Source organism: Pungitius pungitius, chromosome 17 (genome assembly GCF_949316345.1).
Source record: "Pungitius pungitius chromosome 17, fPunPun2.1, whole genome shotgun sequence".
Taxonomy (NCBI): Eukaryota; Metazoa; Chordata; class Actinopteri; order Perciformes; family Gasterosteidae; genus Pungitius; species Pungitius pungitius.
In genome coordinates, this window is record NC_084916.1 from 7,090,641 (window position 1) to 7,104,697 (window position 14,057).

The 14,057-nt window shown below is 42.2% G+C and overlaps 2 protein-coding genes across 5 annotated transcripts; both read right to left on the bottom strand.

Annotated features, from left to right (window-relative positions):
• Positions 1–403: 403 nt before the first annotated feature.
• Positions 404–1,056, bottom strand: LOC119218843 (cortexin domain-containing 1 protein-like). The gene has a single exon (XM_037473574.2). It carries the CDS (start codon positions 624–626, stop codon positions 444–446), a length of 183 nt encoding a protein of 60 aa, XP_037329471.1. The 5' UTR covers positions 627–1,056; the 3' UTR covers positions 404–443.
• A 1,854-nt stretch (positions 1,057–2,910) lies between these two features.
• Positions 2,911–12,823, bottom strand: cers2a (ceramide synthase 2a). Of its 4 annotated transcripts, XM_037473472.2 has the most exons (12): positions 12,621–12,823; positions 12,404–12,522; positions 8,711–8,884; positions 8,453–8,570; positions 8,106–8,224; positions 7,545–7,602; positions 6,752–6,802; positions 6,508–6,600; positions 5,613–5,741; positions 5,229–5,335; positions 4,691–4,844; positions 2,911–4,597 (listed from the first exon to the last, which is right to left on the bottom strand). In XM_037473472.2, exons 3-12 carry the CDS (start codon positions 8,881–8,883, stop codon positions 4,448–4,450), a joined length of 1,152 nt encoding a protein of 383 aa, XP_037329369.2. In that variant the 5' UTR covers position 8,884; positions 12,404–12,522; positions 12,621–12,823; the 3' UTR covers positions 2,911–4,447. The 4 variants fall into 4 exon arrangements, with proteins under 4 accessions (XP_037329369.2, XP_037329370.2, XP_037329372.2 ...); XM_037473473.2 differs by lacking the exon at positions 12,404–12,522; XM_037473475.2 differs by lacking the exon at positions 12,621–12,823 and having other exon boundaries at positions 2,911–4,594; positions 12,404–12,614.
• Positions 12,824–14,057: the final 1,234 nt, after the last annotated feature.

Sequence of the window (14,057 nt, forward strand, 5' to 3'; positions counted from 1 at the left end):
TATTTAAAAAAGACCATTCAAGAAGCATGTGTTTGAGAATGTACTGTAGGGGTGAACGCTGCAGCTGCTGCTAGTGTGGAGTGAATGGACAGCAACATTAAAGCAACAATGGGGAAATGCTGTCCCCTCAATGCTAAAGTAAACCCTGGTTGGATAAGGATTCAAAATTGGATATGAAGCTTAAATCTGATGCATTCAGTGTTAAAACTGATAAAATAATCACTGTCTGTGGTTCTATATGGGCTGTGGCAATAATTTTGAAAAATAATAGCTCACAGCAACGTATGGAAAAAAACTGAACTCTGAACTTAGTTCAAATATTTTGAAGTTTGAACTATGAACTGAACTAGTTCATTTTAAAATTTGTGTAAAAACATGATTTCATATAGCAGTGAGAGTGAGGCCTGCAGAGTTACTGACGGATACCCCTCCACTCTTCTCTCTCAGGTGATCTGCTCCTCCTGGTAGGTCGAGGTGGAGAAGGAGCCGTAAGGATCTGCTACAGTCTGAGCACAGCGTACCACCGTCACCAGCAGAAAGAAACACAGGAGGAAGAGGAAGAAGAGAGCGAAGCCCAGGTCCACGTCCACCTCCAACAGCGGTGCGGGCCGGGGAGCTCGGTCCATGTGGGCGATGACGACTGCCGCTGCTTCTTTCAGCGTTTTCCTTCACAGCTCAGCGACACCACTCTGGGAGAAGGGCGGGCGTGTGCATGGCTGCTCTTGAGATGATGATGGTGATCAGGCTACTTGATAGCAAGAATAACAGGAATCAGGAAGAACGTACAGATTTCACAAAATAGAGCTTCCGAACGAGAGTCCTGTTATTTAATTTAAAGAATGGGAGGGGTAGTGTAAAGTGTCTAATGGCTGTTATTTTACAAACTACAGATTCATTTTAAGATTATTTTCTCAATGAAATTACTGTCTGTAAAATTAACGTCACAATATCCTGCAAAGATATTGTCTCTAATTGACTTTTTTTCGGTAACCCAAATATGTTTGGTTTACTATCTAATTAAACAAAAAAACGAAATAAAATGCTGATATAAGAACTGGAATCAGAGAATGTTCAAAGTCTGAATGAAAAATTAGTTATATACTTAATTGATGATCCAAATAGTCAGTTAATACTAGTGGGTTTTAAATCTTCTGATTTTACACATACTTTTACTATCACCTGTTGCTATAAGATCACAACAAAGCCTTTCAGGTTTTAACAAAACAGACTTGGTGAAATAATTCATTATGGAAACTTCAAAGGCATGAAAAAAAAAATGTCTCATACTTTTTAAATGCATCTAAAGACAAATTCCAAGTTATCCAGGGATTACGGCGTCACTTTAATCACTGTAAAAGCTGAGAGCAGCATATGACTTTAAAGAAAACCAGATTAGCAAAAACCTCTGAAACCTGTTATCCCTTTGTTTAGAAGATACGGTTTCAAACTCACCATTCTCCGTAGTCATTGGGGGTTTGTCGCAGGCAGTTTCATCCAAAGCTTTTTCATGGCATGTGTCTCGGCTCCCTCTGAGGTTCCGCACTGATCCAGTTACATAAGACAGTCATCAGTTACCAGAGACTTTACTGTCCCCCTCCTCTCAGGATCATCGAGGGAAAAATGAACGCACACACACAAGTGAGATAGCCAAGCATTCACTTGCACCTTGCAACCTCCCCCTGGCATGTAAAGCCTTTATTAATACTTAAACAGGAATTGAATAACAGCCTACACAGTTCACAAGTGAATCAAACACCCCGGCGCTTTTGTGCTCCTGTCACGAGGACCTCCAAACCCGTCACTAATTAGACTACACACCCTGATAACTCAAGCACCTTAGGTGACACGGAGCGGGTCCATACGCAAGGCTGCAACGGCAGAAGAGGAAGGAGGCAAAACATAATGGAAAAGGAATAGGCAAAGATTTAAAGAGGAGTGAGAGTTTGGGGGGGGGGGGGGGGGGGGGGGCATGTGTTGAGGAGAGACCGGACGTTGGAGGAGCAGGAAGCAGAAACAGGAGATGCTTTAGCAATTCAATTGCAGAGCCAGATGCGAGGGCGAGGTGGAAACTGACCCTGGCGCTTTAAAGCGGGAGATTGTTACAGTGAGGCTGCCAGTAGTGACAAGAACAGCGTGGAGGCACTGGGGTAAAGTGATCCAACTCCATATGCAATTAGCCAAGAAGGTCTTTTAGGCTGAGGCCAAAAGTTCTGTGGGGCAAAGGAAGGAGGACGAGCCGAGGACTAGTTTCCTTTTAGGATGGATGGAAAAGAAAAAAGTTCATCAATTCGCTCAAAATTTTAAGCTAGATGAGGACCAATTTTTGCAGGATTATAAAAAAAACATAAGACCTATTTTGCAGCAGCGATCCTCCCAAAAGTGGTCCAGGCACGTACTGCTCGGCCTGTCACCACACGGATCCCTGTAACAGCTGTGGTGCCTTCAGAGCTCTGACTGATGGAGGATGGTCACGCTGACGGAATAGATCAGAGGCAGCGGGTTTGTGTTGGCGTCACCGATGAGAAGCTCACTGATCAGCTCCAGACCTCCAAGCCGGAGTCTTGCACTTTAAATGTATGTTAACGTCTGGACACCAGGTGCACATGACGAGTACAAAGAACAAGATTAAAAGGTTTATTCTATTCGCAGACTTTCATATCAAGAAATTATATTACTTAGTTCTGATTTCAGCAGCAGTTTGGGACTTGTGGTCAGACAAAAATGAGCCATTAGAGGAGTAAACGTAAATTGACAGTGATCAAAACTAATGCATGCTACTGGTTCTAACAAAGATTACATGTTAATTCTTTATTCTCTCACATAATCAGATCTCTATTTCCTAAATAATGACGAAGTTTAATTGTAAATTTCAGATTTTGATGGGAGAAAATGAAACCGAAAGAGACAGAATAGTTATCCACAATTATCTTTATCATCATTATTTTACATCTCAGCAACACGCGATGCAGATTAAAAACCATTTCTGCAGAACACTCTTCAGAGGGAGCTGCAGGTGATTGGTGTGAGCTGAGGCAGGAGAGTTAGAGGCCTGCAGCGTTACGGTGCATGTTGGATGTGACGGCGCAATTAGGCCGCAGAAATAAAGACAAACGGGACAGAAATAACATCTTTTTTTCCCCACAAACACTTGAAATGATGAAGGCACTTGAAAATGACAGGGTTGTACAAAAAGTAAACCATACTTTGGTGTTTAATTTTTACCTCTTTACTTAAGATTTCATTAAACTTCTTAGTTTCTTTTTACAAAATGTACCAAAACACCAGCAGAAGATCATGGGTAGATAACAAGAATAAATATGAAAGAAATTTAAATTATACCCTTGAACTAAAAAGGCAATCTGGTTTGAATTAAGATCAAAAACTATAACTAAACCTGTGTACAAGAAATTTAGCCACAGCTGATCAGTAGAGTGAACCATAAAGTGCATCTTTGGATGGATGTGTAAAACAACACTGAATGGAAATGATATCGACTCTTTCAGCCCATTAAGAATTTATAACTGTTACCGATTGGTTTGGGATACACTCAAATTGCTCCCAAATTCAAACCATTGACTGGACCGAGAATAAAATAAAATCATACAACTAAAAGAATACGAAACAAACAAAACATTTAAAATGATCTCTGTACGTTCTGCTTCCCAGAAATGAAAAGCATTCATGACAAACTCCCACTCAAGGCACATTTCAACACACGATGCCGATGTAGCACCTTATCGCTCGTTTTTCTGTTAAAAACACTTTTCACCTCCAATTATTTTGTTTTTTAACATTGAAACAAATTAAATTGAGAAAAAAAACTGGCAGCTGAATCACACTAATTTCGCATCAACCGGTATTTAAGGAAACAGGCTTTTATCAGCTTATGGTCCATGAAGACACCACCTCAGATCTCCTCACCACATCACTGACTTCAGTGTGGTTAGACCAACAATAAATCAGTCGGGGTAAAAAGGGCAGTAATACTTTGAAGAGTTTTAACTGACTGTGCGGGAAGGCAGAGCCCGTCCTAAGCACAACATCTCTTTAAAACACTCCCATGGACCAAACAAAAAGCTTGATATGGCATGTGGCAGCTTGGTCAGTAGAACAAAATCTTAGCCGAAAGCAAACTAGACAAGAAATGTGAGAGGAGAAGCCCTCTTGTGTGTGTGTGTGTGTGTGACAAGAAAGTCACACTGCTGCTTAGCTGCTAAGCAGATGATTTTGGTTCTCCATCAGTCTTGCTCTGCCCACAAAGTAAAATGATCCACTTTGGACTAATGGGGTTTCAGAAAGGAGGGGAAAGAAATGAGTGTGTGTGTGTGTGTGTATAGATATGTGTGCAACATGCCACACTTCCGTTCTTTGGCTTTTAGGTGGAGGCCACATGTGAGGGCCCGTCGACACCCCTCACTCGGCCTACTCTCCAGCTCTCACAGTCCCATCAGTCCGCCTTGCTGTGGTTGTTGTTCAGGAGAGTGTGGCCGTTCTGCACATGGCCATTCTTAAACTTTTCCTTCTGCTCGCGTCCTTCCGCTTCATCTTCCGAATCGGTTTCCTCTTTGTCGCTCCGCTCGTCCTCAACAATGTCCTGCTGGGTAAAAACAAGGCACAACATCTGTAAAGCGGCGGTGTGAGGTCAGCGTGCCATGTGTGGGACGGGGAATGTTAGGAGCAGCGCTCGTACGTTGCCTGGGAGGAATTTGACGACCATGCGCAAGATGAGCACTGCCCAGAAGATGTGCAGTGCCTGCAGCACGAGCATCAGGCCGTTGAAGAAGTAGAAGCCGAGGAAGGGGGGGTAGAGGGTCAGGGGGTACACCCACGTTGTATATATGATCCTGGACGAGGACAAAGGCAGAACAGAAAGTCCAGTCACAGCCACCTACAGTCCCCATCAAAAGCCCATTGAGAGGAGCCAGAACTCCACACAATGTGTCTTTTGTTACGATTCCATTAAATTGTTGCTCAATTCTTCAGCTAATCCACGACATCTCTGCAGAAATGAACCACCAGCGTGTGTTTCCAAAATAGACCACAATTAACTCGTGGCATTTTACGGCAGATGGCGTTTATATATTTTTTTTAATGAATGCTTTTGTTTTTGGGTCTGTGTTGCCAGAAACTTAGCAAACTTCTCCAGAAGTGGAGGCATGTTTCTTTCATTAAAAAAGGTTTTTATATTAAATATTAAACTGACATAACTTATGATACATTGTTCTTACCAGAAGGGGAGGATTACGAGGCGGGTGACAATGAAAACAGCAGCAAACATGGTGAAGATGAAGTTGCAAGTTTTCCTCCAACCTGCATAGTTGAATATTTTGGCGGACTGTAATGAAAGGGAGATTAGAGTTTCATCTTTTCTTAAATTCCCCTTAGAGGGCAGCACAGAGAGGGAGGTCAACTTGTGTGTTAAAGATGTATATCGCTGTGTGATCGTAATTACAATATGAACACTTTCCCAGTTTGTATGTGGACAGCAATAAAAATGTATTTCATTATTTATTGGATTGAGCAAAATAAAACAAATAAAATAATTAAAAAAAAACATTCAGGCCATAGGTGAAACACCCCTTTGTTGTGTTGTATTAAGCATGTCTTCATACCTCCATTAAATAGTCGGAGGCATCATGCACCAACATGATCAAAGTCCCTGCACGGATGTAGTTGACCAGCCAGGAGAAACTGATGAGGGAAATAGTGGCTACATGGTGAATTATCTGCTCTTTGAAATCCTGGAGAAAAAACAACAGGGACAGAGAGATGTTTTAGAGACTAAATGAAGAAACCGTTTGGTCACTTATTGATTAACTGTAAAGATTGGTCACTGATCGACAGCGCGTTTTCCGATTGATCGATGCTGGATTGACCAATGATTAACTCTCTGCACATAACTGATTATATGGTCTCACACTCATGAAACCAAACTAAATCCATATACAGAAGCATCTCCTAAAAACAGAGGTTGATTACAACACAGTGTATCACTGGTAAACGTCCAGAAAGCCGTTAGTATACAAGTTAGTTCCTCCTATTTGTGTTTTAGCTCGAGTGATTAAAGTAGAGCTGGTACAGAGGTGGCGGGCTCGAAGGTCTGCTCCCTTGCACAACAGCGTGCAGACCTGTGGAATAAATAGCTCAGTCTGGCCCTTCACAGGGCCTGTTCACTAAAGAGATCATTAACACACAGGGCTCCTCCTGATGCAACATCCGCCGACCGGAGAGACGGTTTACTTCTGTTGCTCGCTCACTCACTGGGACTTTACCACGCTGACAAAGTGGAACGCATGAGTGGGGGTGAACATCATCAATAATGTTCAGAATACTGACAGCTCCAGTCCGGACATCTTAATGGTAAAATCAATATCCAAACCTCAAAATACATTAGCACCACAACAGATTATTCTTGTTTATTTCATGCACCCTGAGAGCAATCTGTCCTGTGGGGAGGTTTGTAGATACAAACACGGGGCGAAAAGGCTGAGGAGGTGGCTCACTTACCTTACGTTTAACATCTGTTGCAACGCTAAAAATCAGCGAGATATAGAAGCCTAGTTCGATCATGTAGTACCAGTACTGTGAAGGCAACAGCGGCTGGAAGGAAATGAGACAAAGCGGTTGGAATTCTTTGCTACCAGTGATTATAACTGGTGGTCTGTAAAGAAATGTAGCAAGTTCCTGAAATCTACGTGCTCTCACGTCAAATCCAATCCTCTTAATAAAAAGAGTTATTGTACTGACATACCATTTTCGGGAAGCCGTCCCACATCTGCCTCATATCATACAACCATGGTTTCTAAAGAGAAATAGATACTCATTAATAACAAGGGTTTAAGTGTCTGAACACAACACCACAAGCACTGTAGTGCACAAACAATAAAAACATTTGAAAAAACTAAAAGAAAGCCATGTTGTTATGGCTTCCAACTGTGTGTCCTCTACACTTTCAATAAGGATTGCAACTTTCCATGGGAACATAAGATCGGGAGTTTTCACCTTTTTCTTTCTTTGCAAATGCATATACGAAGGAACTTAAATGTAGTTGAGAACAAGAGTATGCAAGGCTAGCTCAGATGGACCGTTGATCCAGCTGGTTGGGAACATTGTCAACAGAAACGTAACGTAAACATGAAACGTTCTGTTTTTTGTCATTACCTATATTACCTACTTGGTAAACTGAAGCCATGTTTGAATACCAGGTTATAGTCTATATAGTAGGCTAGCTTTTTACAACAGGATGTATGTATGTCCACACTACCACCTCTAGTCTTTCCTCTACCATTACATAGGGGTGAGGGGCATCAGGGAAATTTTGTTTCCTTTTTTGCAATCCTTGTTACAATGTCAACATTTGTGTAATTTTGTGTGTTGCAACGAGATCCTATTTTATCAGATGAAGCAACAACTCAGGAAGACAGGACAATAGTTGATATGTTTCAAGCTATGACTTGAGTATCACGATTACATGCTTAGGAGATGTAGGGAATTTTTGGCTTATCGTGAAGACTTGAATAGCCTGATTGTGAAACAGTACTCACGTCAATAAGGACTGCCAGGCCAGCAAAAAAAGCAAGAAGATAAAACGTAAATCTCCAACTGTAAGAGAACAGACAGCGGTCTCAGAAATCCATTTTAAGTTTATGAGAGACAGATATGGAAAACTTGAAAGTTTAAACATTTAACTTTAAAGGATAAACACATTTGCAATGTAAGACCACATGATGTAGTCAAAATGAAAAAACACACATGTCACTTGAGTTTGTCTGTTTTGCTCGGTTATTAAATCAAATCATGACCCCTGAAGTCTAACTTTAGAACAATGGGTGATGTCCTGACCCCTGGCTTACGAAACTGTGCTTTAAAAGAATCCGTTTTTTTTGTAATAGCAGGTAATGAAAATGGTTGTTATTAAATAACGGTTGAATCATTTTTTGACAAAAAAATGTTGACCCTGTAGTGCAATCTGTTGGATGCGAGAAAGATAGTATGAAGGTAAATTTTTAAAAAAGTGTCTAAAAGGTTTCAAAGCAAAAATTACAATAAAAGAAAGACAATGTCTTGGGAGTGTATCTGATGTCTGGATGAGGGTGTTTACCTACCACGCTTCCCGAAACTTTTTGAGCTTGCTGGGTCTGTCCTGGTTTCTCCGCCGCCGGAACCACCTTTGGACCTGTCGCACCGAACAGCCCGACTGTTTGCTTAAACTCTCTACGGAGCTCTGACAACAAAAGCGGGACATGGAAAGAAGGGTGAGTACTTTTCAGAGTTAGAAATGATGAGTGGCTACAAAAGGCTTTAGTTGGAAGCTTTAGGATATTTCATCATGTTGTGTCTCTCTCTTTTACACCTCAAACATCTCCGGATTCCACGCTGAGGCTCAAGTGGTGCTGTTGCCAGAGGACGCACAGTGTGCATGAAGCAGTGCTGGTTTCCTAAAGTGTGCTACCTGTGTGGGATGCTTTGATGCGCTGCAGAAGTAGGACTCCAGGATGGGATTTGGTGGAGCACGAAACCGCTGCTTGTCACTCACTCCCAAAAGAGAGGCGAAAGGAGTTGCTACCGTCCTGCAAAGAGGAACATGGCTTGAACGTCATTGCACATTTGTCAGGAAAACACATGCAAATTGGGAAGGTAGAGAGGCAGATTTACAGGCAAACGCTCACTATGACAGAAATCCACACAGTGAGCGCCGGAGATGACTCACCTCTCAAATATCTGCCTGCAGACCAGGAAGCACAGTGCGATGGGTATAGTCGCCCACAGGTCCTTGGTTTTGGGGAAAACTTGACCATCGCGGTCCGTCAGGTCAGCCCAACCGTGGCCTTCAGGAAACCAAATCCAGTCCGCCCATATCTTCTCACCAAGCTGCGAAAACATCCTAGGGGATGAAACGGAGAGAAAAGGATTTGGACTTTTTTGCATTACAGGGAAGATCGGTGATAAAGGAGTTTTATCTGCGATATATATATATATATTTACAGGCAAACCGTTATATATATATATATATATATATATAAAATGTGTATAGCTGTGGTGAATGTCCAGAGATAAAGGAGACACAGATATAAAGGGCAGAGATAAAGGAGACACAGAGGAATGAGTATTGATTTGAGATGCAAAATTTCACTGGGCATCAGCAACAGGCTCCACATCTGTGCACTTCCTGTTCCACGTGAAAAGACATTATAGAGAAATGAGGCCGTTATCAGGCCCTTGAACCCAGACTGCCAAAAAACCAATTATCATACCATTATAAACCATTTCTGCAGCTGGTTGACATATATTTATATGGCACATGTCCATAGTTCCTCCCAATAATAAACGCTCAACAGTGAGCAGTAAACTGCTGCTGAACCGCTGACAGAATACTCAGAATCTTTATTTTGTAAACACCCAATAATGCCGACCCAATATCTTCTTTTCCCTGGATCTAAGGATATCTCATTTCCGAGAACTGCATCATCAGATCACAACTTACGTTTACACAATGCTTTGAGTCAGGACAAAATCCTTGTCAGTTGTAATTTGGGTTTAGTGCTAACTAGAGAATGTTATCTTTTAGGGTAATTTAAGGCTGCGCAGTGTAGTAGAGCCTCAAGGACATTTTCATTGCGCTTCATGTTATTTGAGTGCAGAAAGAGCAACAATATCTGCAATCAAATCACCTACGGTGACATTAGTGATGCTGTAATCACTGCCAACTATTCAATTCAATATTAAGATTACCTCATTTTATCGCTACACCTTGTTTTTTTTCCAGTTAAAGTTTTGCATTTTGATTATGATTATTATTTACTACTTTCTGTAGTAAATAATTTACGAGTAAAATGACAGTAGTCACATATTTTCCCTGACCCGTTGTGCAGTAACCATGAATGCACAGTAGCTCACGTCGGCTGCCTAACCGTAACCCCAGCAGAGACGTGTCTCGTGTAAAATATGATTCTCCTCACCTTGAAAAAGAAGTGGTGATATGTCACCTTATCCTATCTCTTAAAGTTAATCAGTGTGGGGATGTTAGTGAACCTGCTGCCTCCTGTGCCTCACCTCTCATGTCAGCAATCGACCGTTGGCTCTTTCTTCTATTCCACAAAACGGTCATAATATGTCTAACTTTACTTTACGTTTCCACCATTACCATAATCTGACTAAAGATCACATTAACGGTTTTGAAAAAAGACGATAAAAAGAAATGTCAAAAAATATATACTATTCCATTTGAAAACAATATAATCAGCCAAATTGGAGTCTTAAGTGAACCAATTACTCCACTGTGTATTTATCATTGTACTGTTCTCTGGTATTATCAGCTAATCTAGTACCATTACTTGCCAACTCAGCAGGTTCATGCACGTGCCGACATTTTCATGACAGTGTTTGAAGAGACCAAAGTGCACCGTGCCACTTTGGCACAAACGGTTTAATGTCACGGAACTCAGTGGGGTTTTTGGACAGGCACCAAAAAAGTGACTGTTTGAACCTTAGCTCTAAGGTTTATTCACATCTTTTCTGTACTGTATTGGAAAGACTTAATATACTCAATTTGTTGTCCATCTAGAGTTCGTCCATGAGCATTTTTCCTTTGGACCCCCTTGCTTGTTAAATAGATTCCGGCAGGAATGAATCCTATAACCCCAAACAAGTCAGCATTTCGGACTTCGTGTTGCAAGTTGATGTGTTTTGATCCCTGAAATGAAGTCTGTCCGTCAGTCTTAAAGCATATTTACCATTTTGTTCGGACATAAAATAATGTGTGAGTTTTAAAGCTTTTTCGGATCTTTAAAACGGCGGGTGCTGACAAGTGGCTGAATTAGACTAATGAACATCAGCACGCTGTCTATTCTGCCTTTTAGGCCTGGTTGAGGAACCTGGTGCCTGTGAATTAGTTCACCCATGGCATAGTGTCACTTCCGATTCCTGCTGGGACAAAAGTTGTGTTCATTTGTGAACATTATGCTTGCTTGAAAAAAAGAGTAAGTATCATAAACCTGTGTTTGATAAAGCTTGTGTTGCTCAATAATCCAATAGAATACTCCAATGGAAATATCCCATCGAATTTATCTCGAGGGAACAATGGCAACTTCTGCAGATGGCCTGGAAAAATATTTCCTCCCTGCAGCAATGCATGTTTGCTTCTTCTCTGTGCCCCAAGTAAAATATGTGGTTTTGAGCAAGGGGGGGAACTAAATCCACGGCTGGTGGTAATGCGGCCACATATGCAACTAGCAAAATGTATGTTGGATTAGACCTAGATGTAAACTGTGCGGGTTTCACAATGTTCCAAAACAATTACGGGACACGCCTTTAAAAGTTTTATAGCCTCAAGCACAAGCCAAATAGGTTAAGCCTGAAATGTTCAGACATCAGAAAGCTCTCTCACAAGGCTGAGATAAACACAGCAGCAGTCCTCCCCAGGAGAGGTTTACTGAACTCCATGTGTAAACACGAGTGCAAATGGTGCTTTAAAAAGGAAATCTATTTTTATGGTGTTTTAGTTTTCTTGAAAGCTGCACTGACTGCAGTCCTTGGAGGTTAACAAGATCAGACTGGCTAGACTACAGCAGGGCACACGAGACTGACTCATATCTAATATCTAAAACAATGTCACACAGAAACGTCGCTGGAATCCTTTGCACGATCAAAAGTTTTTTTTTAAGTTTAGCAGCTTGTCAAGTCACACAGACACTACGCCGTTTGCGTAAACTCTTAGGGAGTGGCAGGGTGTGCGTAAATGGCGCAAGCGGGGAGTCTCCCGGACATAGCGGAACAGACTCGGTGAGATGGAGCTTGGAAAAAGTTTCCCCAATCACCAGATAACTCGCTTTATCTACTTATTTCTGATCATACAGGAGGTGGACACTTATTGCTTCGTATCGTTCGTGTAACGTTAACACAGCGGACCAGGCTCCAGCAATCTCGGCCACAACTGCGGTGTACGTTACGTTAGAAAACTTTTTTTAAGCGCATTCACAACTTGCACCGCAAAAACGCACAGTCACGGCAGTTTATCTGGTTGTAAAACCACTTGTGTGTTTTCCTCGGGTAAACCCGCGGCGCTGTGTCTGCTTGTCGCGAAATGCTTTTAATGACCTTCCGTTATCGCGGTGTTCCTAAAGCAAACACCGAGGATAAGCGAAAGGCCTGTTAGCTAGCTCCGCCGTGCGGGTCCCTCCGAGGACCGAGTCCGACGGAGAGCAAAGTGCGATGCCTAACTTTTAACTTCGTTAAACTTCACACCCCCCCCCCCCCTACACACGCCCCACCGGAGAGGAAAGCCCCCCTCCCACTAAAGCAAGCTGCTTTTGAGCCCGTCTCTGATTTCAGTATTTTAAAAGGCGGTTTCCGCTTAACGGACACGTCGTTGGTGTAACGTTAGCTAACGGTGCGGGTAACTAACCTCTCTTCACCGTGTCCGTGATGTAGCCGTTAGCTCGTCTTAATACGTCTCCTCTCCTCTGCGGCTCGTGCTCTGGTCCTGTTGTCGCGGGGGGCTTTCATGCAGCGCTAACGTCAGTTCTGGCCATCAACGAAACAAAAGCAAAGCAAAAAAAACTACGACTTGTCGGTGGTTGGATGAGTTGCAACCCCCCTCCACCCCCCCCCCCCCCACACACCTTTTCCTCTCCTGTACAGCCTCAGGTTTTCTCCATTATGGAGAAACTAACAAGCGGTAGCGCACTTCCTCCCAAAAACACTTTTGTCCCACGAGGACAAGAGTGTTTAACTCGTCAATTTCCTGTCCGATCAAAGTAGTGGGCCTCGGCTTGCTGCCGTTCAGCCGGCTTGTTCAATTGGTCGGGTAAGGTTGATGTTAGTGTAGTACGTTAGGAAAGGAGGGGGTGGGGGGCATTAAAGTGACGTGGGCCTTTGCTGTGTATGAGAAGTGATTAGTGCCACAACGGGGAGGCGCACGGTGAGAGAGACTGTTCTACAGTGGAAAGAGTTAACTAAGTAAATATTTTGAAGATAAAATATACAAAAAGTTTAATGTAAAATACTGAGGTTTTCCCCTGCTATTCGTCTGCCTCAAAGTTACTGCAGAATAGTCAGGGTCTGATGTAGTAGTTGAAACACAACACGTGAGAATAAGTATATGTTTTTGGTGAGCTAATCCTCATTAGAATTGTTTATGGTATTTTATTTGCCAGGCTTGGGAGTGATGGCTGGATGTTTGGATTAAGATTGAGTAACCTGTAAATGCCTGTTTGTCCCAATAAAATGAAATCTTTTTGTATTTGAGTTTTAGCTGCCAGTCTTTTTTAAGGCATGTTCAAACAGGCTATGATTTCTCGTAGCCAGGACTCAAGTTCAAGTACAATGGATTTAGGTAGGTTGCCAAAAGTCTGACGAAAACCTCTACATGGCACACAGGACGCAGTGAAAACCATGGCAACAGTGCTAACGGAGCTAAAAGTGTTTACATGAGGTTATGCCTGTTGGTATTAGCTGTTTGACTGCCTGATCTCGTTATGATGGACAGCCTTTATTTGCATTGAGTTGAGGTGAAATCCAAATTATGCAAAATTGAAATGCAGAAAATGGTCAGTCAACTCGCCGTGTTGTGTATTGGCAGAGTGGGACTGACTCTTCTTCTACCACAGGTCTGACAATGACCTATATCCCTGGCATGGTTGTGTACCTAACGTCACAGGCTCCTGAGCCGGACAGCGGAAGCAGTTATCAGCATGACACGGACACTCGTAATATAACGCTGTTTCTGGTCTTGATAGCCCGGAAAATGTTAGTGATGTTATTTCATAAATGTCAATGAATCTATGTATCAGATCTCATGAATACATATTAATATATTAATATAACATTTGTATGTCTAACTACTATGCTGGGACGATGATGTAAGCGATTTTATTGCGCTATTTGGAAGCGCTGAAGCGGAATATTTTATTGTGAAAGGCCAAAATTGGTTTTCCGGATATGCGTCATGGCAATTTAGGTCACCCTATAACCAATGTTCAATCTCCGCGAAAAACAAATGTTTAAAATGATGATGGACGTCTTTCCAGGTCAGGGGTATACCAGCGCACGACTAATTC